The following is a 21,749-nucleotide window of genomic DNA, read 5'->3' as shown; positions in this document are numbered from 1 at the left end:
TTATCAAAACGAAGGTCCTTTTAAAAAGATTTACAATAGAAAGTGTAACTTTAAGGTAATAACTTTTTTCTGTTTGGTTTTAATTCTTACAAATACGGAAAGGTCTTATTGGAACAGTCATGCAACTTTGGTTGCGACAGACTAGATGCCGCTCCAAGAAATATTTCTGATATAAGCTGGATTTACAGTAGGACAACCAAACCTTTTTACCCTCAGCTAAGTTTAAAAGCATCCTCAATTGAAAGATTCCAAAATCTCTGGTATGATATTATACGATTTTAAACCGCAGATTGGTGAAAATTCAATTTATCTTAAATTTGTCCATTTTCGTTCATAAAATGTATAAGATTATATATATTTTGTAAACATAAAATGAAAAATACTTGTAATTACTAAGCATCCATTTGTTACAGTAACAAATTCCTATAATTCTTTAAATTGTCTTTGGCAAATCAACTGTTATTATCTGGCAGCAAAAGGGTTATTGGGAAAAATAACATAAAAATATTAAAAGAAGATATCATTACCTCCCTTTGTTCATATAGACATAAAAATCCAAATTCCAACCTTGCTGTAACCTTTTTAGAGATGACAAAGATTAAATGTATTTGGTATTTTGATACAGGATTCCCTGGAATTACTAATGTTTCATTAAAGGCACCCCCCTCAGCCACAAGGGGCTTTCACAGATGTAAAATTTGTGACTTCAGTTAGGTTTATTGGGCTTGTTCTAAAACAAAATGGATGAAAATATTTGGTATTTATTTCAGAACTTACACCAGAAATGGAGAAGATTAATGAGCTGGATGGTAAAGTTGATATAATGATAAACAAGCTAGAGGATCTGACAGATGTGGCACAAGAACAGGAAGAACTCAAAGATGAAATTGAACTATGTAAACGTAGGAAGAAGATTGTCATTGGCTGATTATGAAATATTGTCATTGGCTGATAATGAAATATAGACATGGATTACACTAAATTATACATTTTAATACAATCTTTTTGTTTACTACTTTATTTATTTATTTTTCATTTGAAAGAAATAATGTACATTATGTTCTTTTTGTATATGGATTTTTTTTATTCATACATTAAATTTCTGTCCAGACCTTTTTAAGTCAGTTAAAAGTACAGTGTTCCTATAATCTAATTGCATTGATATACACAGGTAAAAAATCACAAAGAAACTCTTTGGAAAAAACTGTTTAATTAACTGTTTAAAAACTCAAAATAAAAAAGGAGCACATTTGACAGTGTAAGTTATAATATTAATTGTTAAATATTTGTTGGTTATATTTTAACAAGCTTAGATTGTAATTAAGACATGTTGAAAATTAATACATGTATATATATTTTTTTGCATACTAAATTTTGGCATACTGTATCTTTAATTTAAAAAAAAATGTTCTGTTTGCATTTTTTAATCATAACTCCCCCTTGCTGTGCTCAGTATTTATTAACTTCTTCATGATCTGGTCTCGTATGTTTGACATTTGACTTTCTTTACTACTAAATCGGTCAGTAAATCTTTTATGAAAACAAGGACTTGTTACAATACTTGAAATCTGTTGAAATATTCAAAAGTGAAATTTAATCTTAAGTATTGTTAACAAGAGATTTGGTTATTATGAAGTATCGAATAACACACATAGGTTGTAATTATTTTGTTTAAGTATCTGATAACAGTTAGAATTATATTTTACCTGATTTATTTTGCTCAGTTGTTCTTTTATTATTTCATATTATTTTGTATAATTTTTTTGACAGCAAAATTGCTTTTTTATGTATGGTCATTTTTATTTCAATAAATAGTTAAAGCATTCAACAAAAAATTGTCTTGAATATAATTTGGCATTAATTGTAATTTATATTATATAAAAGACACCGATCGGAAATACTTATACTTTTGGTAAACTATCCATTTCTTTAAAAAAATCCCATGTATATTGGTAAACATTTTATTGTCTATAAAATGTTATTTATAAATAATATGATGCGACGATTCTCAGCTATTTTTGGTTATATCTTGGCAATCAGTCCAAATAACCAGCTTTCCTGGTTAACAAGAAATTTCCTATTCCTTTGCAAAAATTATCATGGAGAAAATTTGCCTTGCCCCAGAATCAAACCAAGAGACCCTTAGATTACAAATCCAGTGCTTGCCTTCTTGAGATACACATCCATGTTATATGTTTCGTGTGTAAAGTGCCCTGAATTCTATTGAAGGTCAATAGCTTTTGTACAAAAAGTTCAATCTTGACCACTAGTTTGATGTAAATGTTCTTGCATCTAAATCAGATGTCTAATGGATATAGACCCTCAAAAGTAACCTTGCAGAAGAGAATATTATATATATATTTATAACATTACTATGATAGGACGTCTCAATGGAAATCTGGAGATAAGTAAACGCCAGTTATGCCAGAACTTATATCAGGCTAACACCACTATGGCTAAAGGACACACATGTAATATATAATGTTCATTTAAATAACGGAAACTGCCAATAAGACACTTCAGCGTCAAGTAAACATATTCTTATCAGTATAATTATTTCCTATTGCAGAAAAAGGGTGATAGCTAATGGTTTGGACTATTAATCCAGGAATTGCATGTAGATAGTGTGGGTTCAATACCTATCAGTTGTTTCCTTGTACAAGAATATTTACACTCATTGTTTTGTACTGGCTGGTTCCAGGAACGGGTTTAAAGTGTGTTTATAAGATTACACATTCCCACATGAACTTATATTCTTTTTGCATAACATCTGTTCAAATTTTTGGAACATTATTCCTACTGTCAATTTTTATACATATCCAAATCAATAAACATCTTCAAATTTCCAGACTGTGTTCAGTCACACCTCTAGTCTTACTCGAGTGTTGTCAAAGGCTTAACTTGTGTCCACTCACTCCTCTTACATGAGTGTTGTTAAATCATGCCTCTTACATGAGTGTTGTCAAAGGCTTGTGTCCAATCACTCCTCTTACATGAGTGTTGTTAAATCATGCCTCTTACATGAGTGTTGTCAAAGGCTTGTGTCCAGTCACTCCTCTTACATGAGTGTTGTTAAATCTTGCCTCTTACATGAGTGTTGTCAAAGGCTTGTGTCCAATCACTCCTCTTACATGAGTGTTGTCAAAGGCTTGTGTCCAATCACTCCTCTTACTTGAGCATTGTCAAAGGCTTGTGTCCAATCACTCCTCTTACTTGAGCATTGTCAAAGGCTTGTGTCCAATCACTCCTCTTACTTGAGCATTGTCACAGGCTTGTGTTCAATCACTCCTCTTACTTGAGCATTGTCAAAGGCTTGTGTCCAATCACTCCTCTTACTTGAGCATTGTCAAAGGCTTGTGTTCAATCACTCCTCTTACTTGAGCATTGTCAAAGGCTTGTGTCCAATCACTCCTCTTACTTGAGTATTGTCAAAGGCTTGTGTTCAATCACTCCTCTTACTTGAGCATTGTCAAAGGCTTGTGTCCAATCACTCCTCTTACTTGAGCATTGTCAAAGGCTTGTGTCCAATCACTACTCTTACTTAAGCATTGTCAAAGGCTTGTGTCCAATCACTCCTCTTATTTGAGCTTTGTCAAAGGCTTGTGTTCATTATTCAAGATAAAAATCAGTAAATGTCTACAAATTTCCAGACACTTGTGTTTAGGCAAGCCTCTTACTTGAGCTTTGTCAAAGACTGAGCCCAAGATATATAATTCTATAAACAACAAATGGTAATGCTCACTGCATAAACTTTATTTCACTTTTCAACCATACAGATATAAACAGATAAAGCGTTCATATGATATTAAATGAGCAAGGGGGGTAAGGGTAACATGTTTTCAAACAGGAGGGGGTCAAACATAGGTCAGGAACCTTTCAAGAGAAGCTTGTTTATTACATTTTTGCAAATTCAGAGACACATCTATTCAAAATTTACTACTTATGCTTAATAAATTAAACAGTGATTTTAATTATTTGAACCATTCTTTAGGTCTTTATATGCGTGTGTAAAAATATATTGATCTTGTTTTATTTTCAAAATATAATTTTAACATAACGTAATTCATAAATACTTGAGCAATTCTTTCAAGTGAAAATTAAACAAAGAAAAAAAAAACAAGTAACAAAGATTTAAAAACTGGTATAAAGTGTGGTTTTAGATATGATAACAGACACACATAAAAAAGAAAAACAATTATAAAATTTTTATAAGTTATATAAAGAAATATCGTAATACAAAATTGACGGACGGACCTATGCTATGTATATCACAGACATGTCGCGAAAAGGGCATAACACAGGGTAAAATTTGATAAGTTATATAAAGGAATACTGTAAATACAAAAATGGACGGACAGACCTATGCTATATATATATCACAGACATGTCGCGAAAAGGGCATACAATTGTAACAAACCAACAAAGATATGAATTTTAAGCATCAAATGCTTTATACAATGATAATATGTGAACACAAAACAAAAAAGCTTAGTTTAAAGAAATAAAAAATACTAGATACGTGCACACATGGAAAAAAGTGAGGGGACGGGGGTAATACTGCTAGGTGATTTAGATCATACTGTGAAATATCCTATGTAAAATTTGGATAACTTTACGTTATTCAGATATATATTAGAAATTGTTAATATAATTCATGAACATGATTCATTGGTTTCTTTTGTTAATTGATGGTTACTAACTAAAATGTCCTTTAAAATTGAATCCATTACAACATAAGAGCTGTAAATAACCGATAGTTTTGGTAAGTAAAATTCGAAAACAAAGGACAAATTATCAAACCTGATTTCACATAAGAAATAGTCACAGCTATTAATTAATACTGATTAATTTTCATTGATGCACACAATTTTAATTAAAAAAGAAAATACACCAAGTGTTATTAATAATAATAATAATTATGCATCAAAAATAATTTGCACATTTAACATTCAACTAAATATTGATCTCGGTTTTAACACAGAGAACAAAATTTACATTGATATATATGTAAAAAAAACTTATGAATGTCATTAATTAAAATGAATAAACATAACAAATTAACAATTGACTCAAAAAACAACATAATATTATCTCTTAACAACTCTTCCGCCAATAAATGTTCTCATTTTCTCATGATTTCATATCTTACAGTGTCATAAACAATTTTAGACAAAATTCTTAAAGTTTTCGAAAAATTGAAAAAAAGTTTTAAGTCTTGCTACAGTCTTAAGGCATTTTCCCGTTTAAAGGGACACAACTCTTGGTGACATTGGGAAAGTTTTTCTCATTCCCAAGCACTTCTCTCTGTCAATAAAGAGGGAGTTATTCTTGATACTGAGGTCCTGTTCCAAAGAGGCCTTTGTTCTAAGGAGCTGCTGCAGAGAATTCTCAGCCATACGCAGTTTGTTCTGAAGAGACTCGACAGTTTCGGAGATCTCGTTCACTTCCTCAACGAGTCTGAAAAAAATAGAAAATAAATAAATATTTTTGTCTATTTGATGGTGTGCATTTTGATAATGAAAAACCTATAATAAAGGGACTCTACTGAGGTTTGCTTATCAATCAAATTTGGCTAAGAATAGCACAAAAATACAATTTTCAATTATTTTCTAAGTATATTTCTTAATTATCTTTTGCATATCTTTATGTTTTGAGTGCCTCAGCTGATATATGTTAGAAATTCAAGTCTTAAAATGATATTTTAGGATTTTGGACTCCAGTGGAGTTCTTTTAAGTGCAATGGTATTAATTTATCAAAATTTTATTTCTACTGTTTAACTTTAAAATTGTTGCAACAATTTATGACTGATACGTTATCAGCTCTGGAAAAAAAAAACAATGTATATTTCCTAAATAATAGAATACGAGTTGTCTAAATTCCTATATATGATTTATTAGAATAACCATTTATTGCTCTTATCAAAGTTATAGAAAACCTTATTGAAACTGTATTAGTCTATTATTTAGACTAAAGCACTAGCTCATAAAATTCTTATCATATTTTCTCTGTTTAAAATTTATCCATGTAAATAACTTGATGATAAGTGTTGGTTTTTTGTTGTATATTCTTTTTAATTTAGTGTCACTCGAGATATTCACTGATAGACTTAAGAATTTTTAAAGGAAGATACATGTAATTACTTATGGACTTTAGGGATTTTAAAGGGTTGATATTTAAGAAAACGAACAGTACAAATGATATCTTTCTAGGCAGAGGAAGGCCCTCGAGTGTCCCTTTTCACTAAATATCAGACTCTGTCATGCAAATGAGGGAAAAACTACCAACCTTGTAATAGAACCAATATCTTGCATTGTTTATCATTAAGAATAAAATGAGCTGTGCCATGACAAAACCAACATAATGGGTTTGCGACCAGCAAGGATCCAGACCAGCCTGTGCATCCAGGCAGTCTGACCAGGATCCATGCTGTTCACTTACCAACCCTATTTCAAGTAGAGAAACTGATAGCGAACAGCATGGATCCTGATCAGACTGCACAGATGCGCAGGCTGGTCTTGATCCATGCTGGTCGCAAAAGCACTATGTTGGTTTTGTCGTGACATGGCTCAAATCATGTTCTACCACTGAGCAACCACTATATAACTATAAAATAAGGTATACCTGTGTTGTACTGGATCTCTACACAACTCAACGTTTGGTCGGCGTATTCTGGTATCCAATCTTGTCTGGGCTACCTGCATTGGTGCTTCCTTATCTTGGATGGCCTTCTTGAGGAACTCGATGTTCTTCTCCATATCAAATATCTCTTGTAATACCTAAAAGTAAAATGGTACTTTGACGAGCTTTCCAATATTTCTAAAGCAATCATGACAAATACAATGTACCATATTTCTTTTGCCACTACCTAGAATTGTTAAGCCAACTGTAAGCCTGCTAGCGGTGACTGATTCAACCTATGTGACCAGGGTTTGAGGTTATTAAGAAATTATCCAGATAAGACTCAAATCTCAAGCATTTGATTGGTCAGAAAATGCTACAGAATGTACACTGACCAATGAAAATCTTGAGATGTGAGACAGAACTCAGAAAAGTAGTTTATAACCTCAAAGACAGTGCAGAGAAAGATCAGCTTAGCACATATGAGCCGCATCACGACAAAACCAACATAACGGGTTTGCGACCAGCATGGATCCAGACCAGCCTGCGCATCCGCGCAGTCTGATCAGGATCCATGCTGTTCGCTATCAGTTTCTCTACTTGTAATAGGGTTTGTAAGTGAACAGCATGGATCCTGATCAGACTGCGCGGATGCGCAGGCTGGTCTGGATCCATGCTGGTCGCAAACCCATTATGTTGGTTTTGTCATGGCACGGCACATATGTGTCGACAAATCATGGTCTGCACTGTTTGCATTTCAGACAATATTCATTTTGAAATGTTTCCCAAAAAAGTGTTAAAATGAAAGGTGGGCAAGTCAATTGAATATATTTAACATAAACTGCTATCTTTGTTTCCTTTAACTTCATACAGAGACAAAACATTTATCACATTCCATAAACAAATTGAAAAAGAAAAAGACACTTTACAAATACAGAATACAGCCTTATGCAAACAAACTGGATATATTGACTTACAAATGAACTAAATATACTGATAAGAGTCAATGACATTGTATTTGTTAAACTTGTACGTACAAAAAACAAATATAAATCATTATATTTTAAACAATTGGAAAAACTAAACGCATATCTGATCATAATCATGTGTTAAATAGGTTTCACATATCATGAAATTTTTATTTTGCATTGATCTTTATAGTTAATTCTAAAATGAATTATTGTTAATCTTTTCATTGGTCGATTGCTTTAATGGCTTCTTGATGTTGTAAAATAAGTTAGATTGGTCGAAACCCTTTCACGGAAGATCTATTCTCTACTTTTGATTTATTTATTTAAATTAGTTTTGTTCGCATAAAAATCTATTTTCCCTTTCATGGATATGCTATTGTCTACCTACATTCCAAAACTCCATTAAATTGAGTGAATGTGAAAGTGTACATTTTCAAAAGTTGATTTTTATACCATTTGATAATGGCTAAATGCCCCATATTGATCAGTCCCTTTTCATAAAAAATTGATTTCCAATTTTAGTTAAGCTTTACAAGTAAGAAAAAAATTCATTCCTTTATCTCTTTAATAATCAAAATGTGTCCGACAATTTTCATTTCATTTCAAAAAAACAATTTGCTAGAGTTTACATACATGTACAAGCTGATGTCATTTTTTTGTATTTCATTAAAAACCTTGTTCAGGCATGCACATTTCACCTTATCTACTCACATTAAAAAACAACCAAACTTAACTGATATTAGAATGCAAATGCAAATTCATGAATTAACACAGTGGTTTTTATCAAGTTTGGCATGTAACTTTAGCGCAATTTTAAAATCGAAATTTTCAATTAAATATTTACTACAAGGCATTACATTAACATGTCCATAGATTGTAATTTGAAGTTTTACAGGAAGATCTTACACTAGATGCTTATTTTGTTGGTCGTTTTGACGACTTACTTCAAATCTTAGTTTGTTTATCTACTGAGTTAAAAGTCTGACAACTTAAGTAAGGACTTTTTGTGGGAGGGAGTTTTGGGGATGAAAGGGGTGGATTAGGAATGGTTTGGTCCTCATTCACATTGACCAAGTTAAGGTCATACAACTACTTGATTGCATTTACATGTATTTTTGTTGAGATGTCACTGTCCTCTATCATGTGCTTACATAGAAATATAATTATGACAAAATTGATAGCTTCACAAAACTACTATGTTCAACCAGTCAAAATTGAGTAATGTGAGGCCTTAGTATGATTCTGTTTTAACCCATTCTTATGCTGTATATGAAGTTTTAACTAAGTCTTTATTAATGTCTTCCCTATAAACATAACACATACCTTAGATAAATGTGTCTGTAATCTGTTCCTGGCATCGGTGGACTCCTGCATTCTCTGTGTAAGAGCCACGTTGACAGAGTTCCATTCTTGCCACATCTCATTGGCGCATGAGTTGAGTACACTCTCAATCTCATTACGCATATTCTTAGAAGCTGCCCTCTCACTCTGTGAACGCTGGATGTTGTTGTTACTGAACTGAGCCCATGATTCGGGTACTGATAATCTGAAAGTGTACATAAATACGATTGATCACTTTTTTTTCTTGCATATGCTATGAAAGAATTTGTATTCACAGATTTTTTTTAGAACAAAAAACATTAAAATTCATATGAATAGAGCTAAGAACTTTAAAAAATTGGCAATATTTGATTATTTTGTCAGTTTATCAATGAAAAAAAAAGTTATTAAGCATGTATTTTTTATTCATGGTACAAAATGAACACTGCAAAACCAAAGATTGTGACAGAACAATCAAGAAAATCAACAAAAGAAGTAAAACCATGCTTAGAACTGTTAAGAAATATCAAGAATTGCGGTAATGGTATGCAATAATTGAGGAGTCAGAGTGCTAACTTACGTGTTATCAATTCGCTCAACACCGTTATGATAGGCAATACCACGTGAAGAGTTCCTAAGACCATGACATGTTTCATCCAGGCTCTGTGCTACAAATTTGTCGCCAGTATCACGCTCAAGCTCATGCTGTGCTGCTCGGTTCAGACTAACAGAGAAAGAACAGGGTGCGTAAAAAATAAGAGTGCAATGTAGAATAGATTGAAGAAAGAATCAATGTGGTTATCATATTTTTCAGACATAAGGAGAGACTGTTGCTTTGTTTTCTTGTTGCTGTGTACTCACGTATTATCAACACGTTCAATGCCGTTATGATAACCTATTCCTCTGGAGGAATTTCTTAATTTTTTTGCAGCCTCGTCCAAATTTTTTGCATTGTATTTATCCTTCTCGTCCATTTCAAGCTCGTGCTGAGCCGCCCGACATAAACTGTATTACATAATATAGAATACTGTGTTGAATGGTCAAATTGTTTCATTACTTTGTATTGACTATCTCACAAGTGTAATATGCTTGTGATATAGGCTTATTATTGCGGCATTGATATTTGCTTATTTCTGATATTTGTAACAATAAAACACTGTTGTAAATTGTTCTTAAATTCATTATGTTGCAAAACATAAATTTATAAATCTTCATTCGACTTACACTTTTTAAAGTGCAATTTCTTATGAATGTGTACAAAACCTCTGTACACACAAAAATTATTAATTTTTCACTCTTGTCTGATTTTATTGTTAACTGAAGTGGCAAGAGTGCATGTGGCCATACATTTCGTACAGTATCATTTAATCTTAGTAAAGTTTATATCTACATCAATCAAGTAACCCCATACTTACCCAAGTTGAGCATTTGCCTTGTCTATGGTGGTCCTCATTTTTTCCTGGCATCTCTTAATGATATCTACCTCCTACAAAGGTTATAATATACCATGGTCAATTGTTTATAAATACATCTGTAAATAATAAATTGATCTCCAATTTATTGTGTATTTTTTTTTTTAAATATATGGAACCATGAACATTATGTATTGTGTAGTAATGCTGATTCCATGTCTATTCGTGCTTGACTTAAAGCACCATGTTCCTATTGTCATTCTGCTGTTAAGGTACATTTAACATTTATTATAAGTGCTATTCTATATAAAGAATAGGCTATATATTTTGTATAACAAACCCATTTACTTTTCAATAGAAATGAAAACAACATTAAAATCATAAAAAAATTCTTAAGTCAACTAAAATCTGAGACTGAATTTCAGTTTGAAAAAAAAAAAACAAAGGAAAAAAAAATCTGTTGCAGTTTTTAACTTTTTTTTAAATTCAGATATTATATCTATTTGAATTTAAATAAGTTAGATATAACATTTTATCAATTCAAATTCTTATTAGAATAGTTACATGTACATACTGATTTTTTCAAAGCCAATTGGGAGCTATCAATTTGAGGAAAACAGCATAGATATAAGCATGGTTATCCTGATTTTCAATATTTAGAAATTTAAATGATTGGTAAAAATTGTTTAAACCTTGCTGATTTTGAATCCCCCCCCCCCCCAATGCTGATAATGCCTAAGTTTTCCCCAGCTGATAAGGCCCTGCCATCTTTCCTCAAAATGTGAAAATAATCACTGATAGTACTTTAAATCGGAATCCCTACCCCATGTTTGTATGACCTCCTATTAAAGCTACTAAAAAAGGAAATTATATACATTGCATTAAAGAAAAAAAAGACTGGATAGATAAATTTATGGCAATACACCATACCAGATAAAAGAATAATTACGCAAGCTTTCAAAAGTATTAGTTTTCAGTCATAAATATCTTTTTGAATGTACTACTTAGCATGGTATAACAAAGAACATAAATTGGAAATCCAATAAGTTATGTCATTTTTAATAATTACATATTGAAAACTTAAGCACTTACAATTCTAATGGCAAAGCCCATCAGAAAATTCTTTTTATTCATTGAATTTATCAAGGTTTAAATTACACCCCATTGAATTTAGCTGATTTTGATACATGTAGAATTTGAAATGATCAAACTTTATGCATGTATTTTTTCTTTTATACAGTATTTAAAGATTTTTTATTGAAAGAAATTTATAGGAAAAAACAGATCTACACAGTTTATCTTTAAAATCACACATATATGTTCAAACTTTTTCACATTCAAAATCTATATTGCATTTAGTTTTATAACCTCCAATAAATTACGTAACATTTTTCCCCCAGGACTGCAAACTATGAATAACTTATTACATGAACTTGTTCTTATTTTAGCAGTTTACTTGTCACATATTCTATGAAGGTGTAGATTTATTACAAATATAAAAGTAGAGGATTTTTTTTCCCTAATATTTCACATTTTATCTGGTTGATTGTGGAACCTTACATAAGAAACCTGCAAGTTTTAACAACTTGGTCTTGTAATAAAGACCAAGTATTATAATTTATTGAAATTTCTTATGCAAATGTGAAAACTGGCAGCTCATTCTAACACACTGGTTGTCAATAGTAACAGAATCATTGTTAAATAAGGATCACTTGTAAATGTACATGATAATACAGATTAATAATATCTGCCAGGCTTTGCAGTTCCGAGCGGAATATCCTGGATCCATCCATGAGGTTACCTGCCTACTTAGTGGTAAAGCGACTTGCCAAGCCTTACCCTAAGCTTGCTGGCAGTAACTGTTAATGTGACTGAAAAGCAATCAATGCAGACTGAGATCAGCAGTCCGTGCCATCTGATCATGGTCTGCACTATTTTGCTTTTTAGACACTACATATTTTGAAATTTTCCCAAAAGATAATGATTGTTTTTTGACTGAAAAGTCCATTTGAAATAATTAGCATGGAAAAACAGTTTAAGAGCATGTTTTCTTAAAGCTTAAATTTATTTTATTTTATTTGGGTCAGAAATCTCAACTTCTCCTCCAGCTTTAAATCAACATTGAAAACTTTTAAATTAACTTTAAGTAATACTTTGACACAATTTATTGGTATTAAACACCTATAAATCAACTTCGTTATTCGGTAAAAACTGATAAATCGAATAATATTATCAGTCTCAAGATGAACTACTTACAATGTATATTTACTTAAGGACCTGAAATATTCAGACAGTGATGACTTAGAGAATAGACTAATAAAAGTCAAGAGCAGTGTAAATACTGGAGCATAAATCATCGAGATATCTACATTTGAAGACTGAGCTTCAATATGAGGGGACTCTCATCCACGACAACTGTGTCTTATCAGTAACATAGGTCAATCATATATTCTATTTTCTCTTATCAAATTGGATGTTTTTGTCCTTGCTGGGATAGATTATATACCAAATGAAATATAAATAACCTTAAAGACACTTAATAAGTTAAGATTATACCATTTTTTTTTTCATGTAAGTGGTAGGATTCGACCTGACATGTAGCTTAAACAAATAAGAGATATGTATATTTAGTCTACTCAGTTATGAGCTTATCATTTTTTTCTTTTTCTTTTTTTTTCAATTTTTGTTATCAAGACAGCTAAGCTACGTAGTAAACACAAATTATGGTTTCCTATGGCAAGAAAAATGGCACCCTGACAACTATTAAGTTCAAAGATGAGACAGTTAAACACTGATTGTTAAGTTTTATTAACAAATATTTTGTCAATAAATTCATGATTTACGGAAAAAAAATTGCAACAAACCAAATGAACAATGAAGGAAAAAATTTAAAATGGGCTTAATTTCACTTTCAGTTTTGTGGTCTGGCTAGAAAAAAGGACAAAAATCTTTTTTAAAAAAGGACAAAAATCTTTTCTCTTTTTCAGTCAATGAAAACAAAAACCAATTAAAATTGGTCAAGGTATTGCATTACAGTTTTCAATATGCGCCTTCCATTCAAATAGATTTAGTAGAATATAATATCTTGAAATGATATCAATGCTTTGTCATGACATATTGTGAATTATTTTATATGGAATAACTAAGTATTATATTACTGTATTTAATCCCATTCAATTGATATCCCGTTCTATTATTTTAAATGCAGTCAAACATGAAATTATGGTATAATCTGTTAAAGACAGAATATAAGATTAACAAATATTGATTAATAGCATGCATCAAATTCAATAATTTCCCTTTGCTCACGAAGGATTTCTTTCTGATTAAAGATTCATGACATAATAGAACTAATGTCCAATCTTTGTGCATATTTCATAAGCTGAGAAATTGATGTATCGGCCAGTAAATGGATTCTGTCAGAGAGATAATAGTTATATTCTATACCAAGGCTATAAAATAGTGAATATTACTTCAAATGATTAAGTTAAACCAATTGTTAAACTGCACATAGTGTATCTTTTTCCATTAAAAAAAATGCTATTTAACCGATATTTCACTCCTTATTCTGTTAAAACTTTGATAAAAATGATAAAAAAAGAAGAAGGATTCAAGTTTGTAATTTTAAGTAAATACCCTGATTAATTCTCTTTCTGGGTTATCATGCACCAGATCAATTCCCTGTCTCTTTTCTCTGTGATACAGACATTCCTGTGAGATGTGCAGTGGGTTTTCTGTCTCCTGTAGAGCCTTTTCTAACACTCTCTTTGCCTCTTGTAATGCATTTATCTCAGCAATCATGTTATCAGTTTCATTACTTAATTCTGTCTTCCAGAAGTGGATATCTCCTATTCTTTCACCAAGACGTTTGCCTACATCGCCCTGTGTTCTTCTTGTTTTGTCATCAGTTTCGCGACAAAGACGTACAGTGTCCAATCTAAGACGTTCAGCTGTTGACCTAACTCTATCCGAGGATAAGTAATTACCTTGGTTAGAGTTAGACCAATCATTAGGAGTATAACGCGTGTACAGAGCATTTCTTGCTGCAGCAAACACTGGCGGCACTTTAATACTGTCCAATTCAGAGAGTTGATTTCTTGCCGACATGGGATCTGGCATGCTACGAGCGAGAGCTGAGCTAGGGTTTACTCTGGCAGTTTGGTAGTATGTGCTTGGTCTCCATGGCAGTGTTGTGAGAGATCGCCTAAGTTGTGATGGAGCTGCAGCATTATCATGTGCTTTGTAAGAGGACTGCATTGTGCTTATGGAAGGAAGAAAGGTCTGTGTATTACTACTGCCTAGACGTGGACCCGTCATATATGTGGCAGTTTGAGTGTGTCCAAGGTACTCCATGCTGGAAGCCTCTGGTTTACACAACAGTACTACCTCTGTAAATAAAAAAGATTTGATTTGTTCAAAGTACATGTATGTTTATTAACCTTAAACTTAACAACTTTTTTCCATAAGATAAGTAATAACTCTTGCTATAATTTATGTGAAGGACTGAATTGCATTCACAATCTAAATTGATCAACTTAATTGTTTTTTTCTCTTTTAAGATAAACTGATATGACATTTTGATATACTTTTCTTACCAACCTTATTTATATTGTTTCAACTTTAGTATTTAAGCTGTACATTCAACATGATAGATATGTCACAGTTTGTAAATTGTACACCCAGCTCCACTGAAGATCAAACTTCTGAGCAAAGGTAACAACTCTTCTCTATAAATTTGACTTCATGGAATTCAGTTCCAGCTATTGTATTGTACATTTGAGGGGGAAAAAATGAAAGTAAATAAAACTTTATATAGCTGACAAAATGTTCTATTTTATTCAACAGGTTTTGTTACAAATTTTTCTTTAGAAAATGTATATTAGAATTTTTTTTCAATTAAAAGTACAATATTATATTCTTATATAATTTCTTATATAATTTAAATAGTTTTTTCATACTTTTATACAATATAATAAAAGTTAACAGCATGTGACGAAGTATTTACTTTGTAGGTGTCACATTCTACCAAAAACCAATAAAATTACCTGTAAAATATCACAAACTGGCCTTTAACGTTTAAAATCCCAAATTATTTTTACAAACTTTAAATCCTTCAATATAGATTTCTATAGATAAATTACTATATATTCAAACCACTATCTATTAAGCACTGACCTCAAATAATGTAATGTCTGATCAGTGAATTAGTTAAGAGAAGAATGGTTTGTTTTCAGGCCGGTGGGTACCTGGAGACACATAGCAACAATGGTGAAAGTAGATATAAGGTGCTTACATATTGATCTTTTTGGATTAACAACTGCGCTATGTATTAAATACACACACTGAAACAATACTAACCCGGGATTCAGATTTAAACAGTAGAAATAAGTTATTCCACGTCTAGACTTCAAACACAATTTTTATTGATATCGAGTTTATTTTATTAAAGGCATATTTTGACTATCCTTTCTTTGCTATGCATATCGGATAAAAAACAAGTATGAATGATTAATTTGAAAATTTGTTTAAGTTTAAACCTGTTTATATATGGATTGTAGATATATGAGTATTACTGAATAAATAATAATCAAAACTATATTTAATTTTCTAACTTTTGGTATTTTCTTATGAAAACTGTTAAACATTTCAAGGTAAGATAAATGAGACTAGTGGGTTTAATTCAAATGAGTCAAGCAATATAGTAATTTGATAAGTTATTAAACATATTATATTGAACACAAGTCTTTCACAAAGCTCATATTTTAGGGAAGAAAACCTTTTATGTTAAGAAAGCTATAAAATAGATGAGATGTCACAGGGCTTTTTTTAGCAGCCCTGCCCTTAATTTTGGGGAAAACTTACACAATATATTTGCAAAAGGGGAAGAAAAAAATTATGTAAATTCAATTTTTGGGGAAAACTGCATGATTTTAAAGAACTTTCTTTGGGGAAGCAGCCCTATAATGGCTCTTGCTATAGAAGGAAAAAAAGCCCTGGATGATGAAATAGATTAATGTCTTATGAGATATTTAATTCGTATAACACTGTTTGAAACTAAGTGAAATTTTGGTTCCCATTCTATTCTTTGAAAGATATAGCAAAGAAGAATTCATAGGGAAAAAAGATGTTCATGACATCATTGCTAAAGTCATATAGAAGAAGGGATCATTTGGTTCCAATTTTGAAATCATCTTACCACATGTAGTTTAAAGGAAAAAAGCTATAAAATTTGGCATAAGTGTAGATAAGGTTAAATTTAGCCAAGTTCTCTTTTTATAATAAATACGGTAGTTATTTCCCTTAAAGGCCAAACCAAATCTATTGTGGTGTTATGTGTTCATGTTTGTCTTTGTTCCTTTGTATGGGTGATTGAACTGGTTTTGCAAGTTTAGTGATGGATGATTGGTTTTGGTATGCAAGTTATTTTTAGATGATTTGGTTCTGGGATATAATATTTCTTGGTAATTGACCACTCCTTGTCTCGCTTTCGAAGTGAAAACAGCTTTAAAATATAGTTTACTGTCAGTTATTTCTTAATAGAAATACTTGCTTATATTCAATTTATTTACTCAATTAGATTTCTTCTATTACAAGCCTGGTATGTATATTTGTATATATTTATTTGTGAAATTGTTTTTATTGTAATTTGAATTGTTGTGTAATATTCTGTAATATGTATTTTGTGAAATGTATTTGTCTTGTATTATATTTGGTTGTAATGTGATGTCTTATACTTATATTATTTGTTACAGGTTTTATTCTTTATTGAATAAACACATATAAACCTCATTGAGTATTGGTTTAACATAAACCCCACCACTACAAATTGGCTCCCCGACGGGGAATTGAACCCCGGTCTCCCGCGTGACAGGCGGGGATACTCACCACTATACTGATGAAAGAAAATTGTTTGTTTTGAATTACTCAAAGCATGTAATCAGCATTACAGCAGTAGATAGCTTTAAGCCCATGGCTAGAAGAGTTTGGGTCAGGCCTATTATATTTTTAAAGCCACTTGCACTGATGAGTTATGTTGAGTTGTATAATTGGCAAGAGGTCTTTGCCTCTTATTTGAGAAAAATTATCACTAAAATTGCTAATTTGGCTAAATTGGGAAGTAAAATAAAAAAGCTAGTGTATTTGCGGATTTTTTGGAAAAACTCCATGACATTAAAGGAAATTTCATTTTCAAATGAAGTCCAAAACCATTGGAATGACATAATTAATGTCATTAAAGCTTTGAAAAACAATAAACACAATCCCAATAAATCTTCTATAAATCTAAATTATAGCCTTTTATTAGTTTTAATAAGCCCAATCTGCATCATAATTGCTAAGCTTTAATAGGATGCCTAGCTTAGGCCAAAGAGTTATTACGATTCTTTCACGCCCCGAAAGGCCTAACCATGTGATGTAAAACATACCCCCTTTTCTTCACCCCCTATATTGCAAACCACTTTTTTTGTTTAAACTTTCCCGGGTAACCAAGTCACAATGAAAGACTGGTTCACAATTATGGTAAGAATTCAATTTCCTACGCAGTGATCTCCCCTTATCAGTACAAAGATCTCTGCCATCACAAACATTGAAATATCAATATTTGGATATTTATATTTTTTAGCTTTTTAATTTATTTTTCATTATTTTGTATACTTTTGATATTATTTTGATAAAATATAACGGACGTAGGTACAAAAAGTTAAAAATAAAACAGAAAGAGAAAAATGACGTTAGATTTTCTATGTAACGGTCGATATTTACATTTGAATTTCGACGTTACGTCATGTGACTTTCATCATCATGTGACGTCTGTGAAGGCAGTGATTACAATTCTGTCAAGGGAGGTAATCAGTGTGAGGAGTTTGGTAAGAATTGTCAAAGTTTTCTACGAAATCATTCAGCTCATTATTTAAAAAAAAGGATAATTGTTGTTGTTTTTTTTTATTATTTGAAGTTTAAGATTTTTGTTAAGTATATATCTTTCAATTACAAATTGTTGGCAAAATGCTTAAACCCCACAAAAATATTAAGTAAATGTTTAGCGTAAAGCGTTTATCGATCTAGATTATTTGGCACCCGTCTACAAATCAAGAACGGCTACTCTAACGTGTTTTAAATCATTTCAACATGGCCGACGTTCCAGAAAATGCTCCAGAGCGTAAGTTTTTATTGATATTTCTAGTTGTTTATACGATTCTGAAAATGACAGTTATGAATTTTGAAACAGCTCCATTGTTAGAATTAAAATGACTTACTGATATTTCTCTTGTTTTCGTATATGTAACGTAAATGAAGTACACAAAAGTAAACCGACTTTCAATGAAACGAAGCGTTTGTTTACCTTAGATACTTTTGACGAAAGCAACGCAAGTTCATTTTGATTTGAAAGTTAACAAGACCTGGCTTTAACTTTCTTATTACTGTATTTTGTTGTACATTTCCACGAACATTAGACCAGGCTCTGTCAATGTCATTGTTGGAAATCACATTCACAATCGTGTTTAATTATTGAATATGGGCCAAATCCATTTTGTAAGGTTTACATTATAGAAGAAATAATATCGCATAAAATCATAATGTGAAAAATAGCTGTGGACAGATTCTAAAGTTTGGCCGAAATACCAAAGTAATTATCGTAAAAATTACTTTACAAATACTATTCCCTCTGTTCTATTTGAATCTGTTAAATTTAATTTTCATAATATGAAATTAGGTGATACCTATGGCGCGGAAAGCTCTTATGATTTATGATTTAAGCATAACATGTTAAGTGTACATGTTAACCAGATTTTGTACCGTAAACAGAAACGAATAAATTGGTGGTGTTCAACCTATCATCGGAAGAGGGACCACTGCGCATGCGTCGGCGTTTGGAAAATCCCGTCCGCCATTTTCTGTTAATCTCTAATCACATATGTTGTTTTTACGTTATTTTTAATGTGCTAATTTATCAAAAAGGATTTAAAAGTAACTTTTTACATTTATCATCGTTACTATAGTTCTTATGAATGAAATGAATGTTTATTTTCTGATTTTGTACATCATTCTTTCACCGGAAGTGTTATTAAGCATGCGTCTGCTAGCAATAGTCTGAATTATGTAGACGCTCATTAAAAGCGCTGTGATATCTATATTTAGCTCAAAAGGATTTCAAAATGGCGGCGCCCAGTTAACTAAGGATTTTTTCACAGCTCATTAGGTATAGGATATATATTTTTTTGAAATTTGCATTTACTTTTAATACGATTTCATTTGAATTGATGCGCATCATACATGTTATCTAAGAGCGCTACAGCCCTCGCGGGGCCTTCGGCCCCGCTCGGACTTTCCGCGTATTAACTTATTTCAGGGCAGCAGGAAATAACCAAATATTGCCCAAATATACTAAAAATAAATGTTTTATCCTGGGAAGTCAAATTTCATGGGCCTAATTTAATACTACGAAAAGATGTTGTTTTATTATGAACACAATATATATCAAGTTTCGTTATGATATAACCAAACATACCCAAATATACATTTTCCTATCATTATGTTTTGAACTGAAATATACCCAAATATACTCCATTAAAGCTATTAAATTAAAAAGAAATATTGTATGAAATTACTACAAATTTATATTTGTTTGTTCAACAGATTGTCCAGGTACAGGCAGTGAGGATGCTGGGAAAGCAAGTGCATGTGAAGGCTGCCCTAACAAGAATGTATGCACAAGTTTACCAAAAGGGCCTGATCCAGGTAATTTTAATTTTATGAACAATTTACATGAACAGTTTTTCATAGACTTTTTAGCTCACCTGTCAAGTGACAAGGTGAGCTTTTTTGATCGCTTTTCGTCCGGCGTCCGTCCGTCCGTTGTCCGTCCGTAAACTTTTACTTTAAATGACATCTCCTCATAAACCACTAAGCCTATTTCATCCAAACTTCACAGGAATGTTCCTTTGGTGGTCACCTTTAAAAATTGTTCAAAGAATTTAATTCCATGCAGAACTCTGGTTGCCATGGCAACCGAAAGAAAAAACTTTAAATATCTTCTTTTAAAAAACCATAAGAGCTAGAGCTAAGATATTTAGCATGAAACATGTTCTAATGGGTGTCTACCAAGTTTGTTCAAATAAAAGCCCTGGGGTCAAAATTGGCCCCGCCCCGGGGGGGTCATTGATTTTCCCTATATGCATATAGTAAAAACTTAAAAAATCTTCTTTTAAAGAACTCAAAGAGCTATGGCTAAGATATTGAGCATCAAACATGTTCTAATAGGTGTCTACCAAGTTTGTTCAAATAAAAGCCCTGGGGTCAAAATTGGCCCCGCCCCAGGGGGTCATTGATTTTCCCTATATGCATATAGTAAAAACTTAAAAAATCTTCTTTTAAAGAACCAAAAGAGTTAGAGCTAAGATATTTAGCATGAGACATGTTCTAATAAGTGTCTACCAAGTTTGTTCAAATAAAAGCCCTGGGGTCAAAATTGGCCCCGCCCCGGGGGGTCATTGATTTTCCCTATATATGCATATAGTAAAAACTTAAAAAATCTTCTTTTAAATAACTCAAAGAGCTATGGCTAAGATATAGAGCATCAAACATGTTCTAATAGGTGTCTACCAAGTTTGTTCAAATAAAAGCCCTGGGGTCAAAATTGGCCCCGCCCCGGGGGTCATTGATTTTCCTTATATGTGTATAGCAAAAACTTAAAAAATCTTCTTTGAAAAAACCCAAATAGCTAGAGTTAAGATATTAAGCATGAAACATCTTTTAGTGAGTGTCTACAAAGTTTGTTCAAATAAAAGCCCTGGGGTCAAAACTGGCCCGGCCCCAGGGGTGTCATTGTTTTTAACTATATGTGTATAGTAAAAATTTAAAAAAATCTTCTTTTAAAAAGCCCAATGAGCTAAAGCTTAGATGTCTAGCATGAAACATCTTCTTATTTATGGGTGTCTACCAAGTTTGTGCAAATAAAAGCCCTTGGGTTAAATTGGCCCTGCAACATTGGGGGGGGGGGGCTATATACAGGTGAGCGACCTCAGGGCCATCATGGCCCTCCTGTTTAAATTACATTTTAAAAAGAATTATGTGCTTTGTGTACTAACGACTAAAGGTATCACATTTGCTGTTTATGCACATATGGTTTCTGAATTGCTGGGCAATTATTCAAAGTGAACATGAGAAAATGCTTCAGTAACTTACGTAAAGTTGTTGACAAAGCAAGTTCATGGTAATATAAATTTTACGTTACTTTCCAATTTTCCCTTCTAGCAATAGCTGAGGTTGGTCAAAAACTTTCATCAGTAAAACATAAGATTATCATCTTGTCTGGAAAAGGAGGAGTAGGAAAAAGTACTTTCACAGCACATTTAGCTCATGGCCTTGCTTCTGATGAAGACAAACAGGTAAAATTTCCTTTTATTTAATCTGTTTTCAAAAATTTGA

At 31.9% G+C, this 21,749-nt stretch overlaps 3 protein-coding genes across 6 annotated transcripts in view; 2 read left to right on the top strand and 1 right to left on the bottom strand.

Moving 5' to 3' along the window:
* Nucleotides 1–1,820, top strand: part of LOC132727330 (uncharacterized) — a 58,157-nt gene extending 56,337 nt beyond the window's left edge. Inside the window, exon 43 of the mRNA XM_060712764.1 lies at nucleotides 771–1,820. Within this exon, the coding sequence (XP_060568747.1) occupies nucleotides 771–928 (158 nt within the window). The 3' untranslated portion in view covers nucleotides 929–1,820. The remainder of the gene's footprint in view (nucleotides 1–770) is intronic.
* Nucleotides 1,821–3,737: 1,917 nt separating this feature from the next.
* LOC132727324 (tektin-3-like) overlaps nucleotides 3,738–21,749 on the bottom strand; it is a 21,723-nt gene continuing 3,711 nt past the window's right edge. The window contains exons 1-7 of one of the 4 annotated variants that reach the window (XM_060712760.1): nucleotides 17,747–17,843; nucleotides 13,959–14,710; nucleotides 10,326–10,396; nucleotides 9,491–9,634; nucleotides 8,914–9,136; nucleotides 6,623–6,777; nucleotides 3,738–5,457 (exon numbers count right to left, since the gene is read on the bottom strand). In XM_060712760.1, coding sequence (XP_060568743.1) covers nucleotides 5,244–5,457; nucleotides 6,623–6,777; nucleotides 8,914–9,136; nucleotides 9,491–9,634; nucleotides 10,326–10,396; nucleotides 13,959–14,675 — 1,524 coding nt within the window. In that variant the 5' untranslated portion in view covers nucleotides 14,676–14,710; nucleotides 17,747–17,843 and the 3' untranslated portion in view covers nucleotides 3,738–5,243. Of the gene's footprint in view, nucleotides 5,458–6,622; nucleotides 6,778–8,913; nucleotides 9,137–9,490; nucleotides 9,635–9,771; nucleotides 9,916–10,325; nucleotides 10,397–13,958; nucleotides 14,711–15,367; nucleotides 15,548–17,746; nucleotides 17,844–21,749 lie in introns of those variants that run through there. The other 3 variants (XM_060712761.1, XM_060712759.1, XM_060712758.1) reach the window with 3 other exon arrangements.
* Nucleotides 18,329–21,749, top strand: part of LOC132727326 (cytosolic Fe-S cluster assembly factor nubp1-B-like) — a 25,873-nt gene continuing 22,452 nt past the window's right edge. The window contains exons 1-3 of the mRNA XM_060712763.1: nucleotides 18,329–18,480; nucleotides 19,959–20,060; nucleotides 21,576–21,709. Coding sequence (XP_060568746.1) covers nucleotides 18,450–18,480; nucleotides 19,959–20,060; nucleotides 21,576–21,709 — 267 coding nt within the window. The 5' untranslated portion in view covers nucleotides 18,329–18,449. The remainder of the gene's footprint in view (nucleotides 18,481–19,958; nucleotides 20,061–21,575; nucleotides 21,710–21,749) is intronic.

Source organism: Ruditapes philippinarum, unplaced genomic scaffold, assembly GCF_026571515.1.
Source record: "Ruditapes philippinarum isolate M1 unplaced genomic scaffold, ASM2657151v2 ctg8860_1_1_1_1, whole genome shotgun sequence".
Lineage (NCBI taxonomy): Eukaryota > Metazoa > Mollusca > Bivalvia > Venerida > Veneridae > Ruditapes > Ruditapes philippinarum.
Note: the sequence above shows the minus strand (reverse complement) of the source record. Positions and strands in the feature narration are given on the sequence as shown.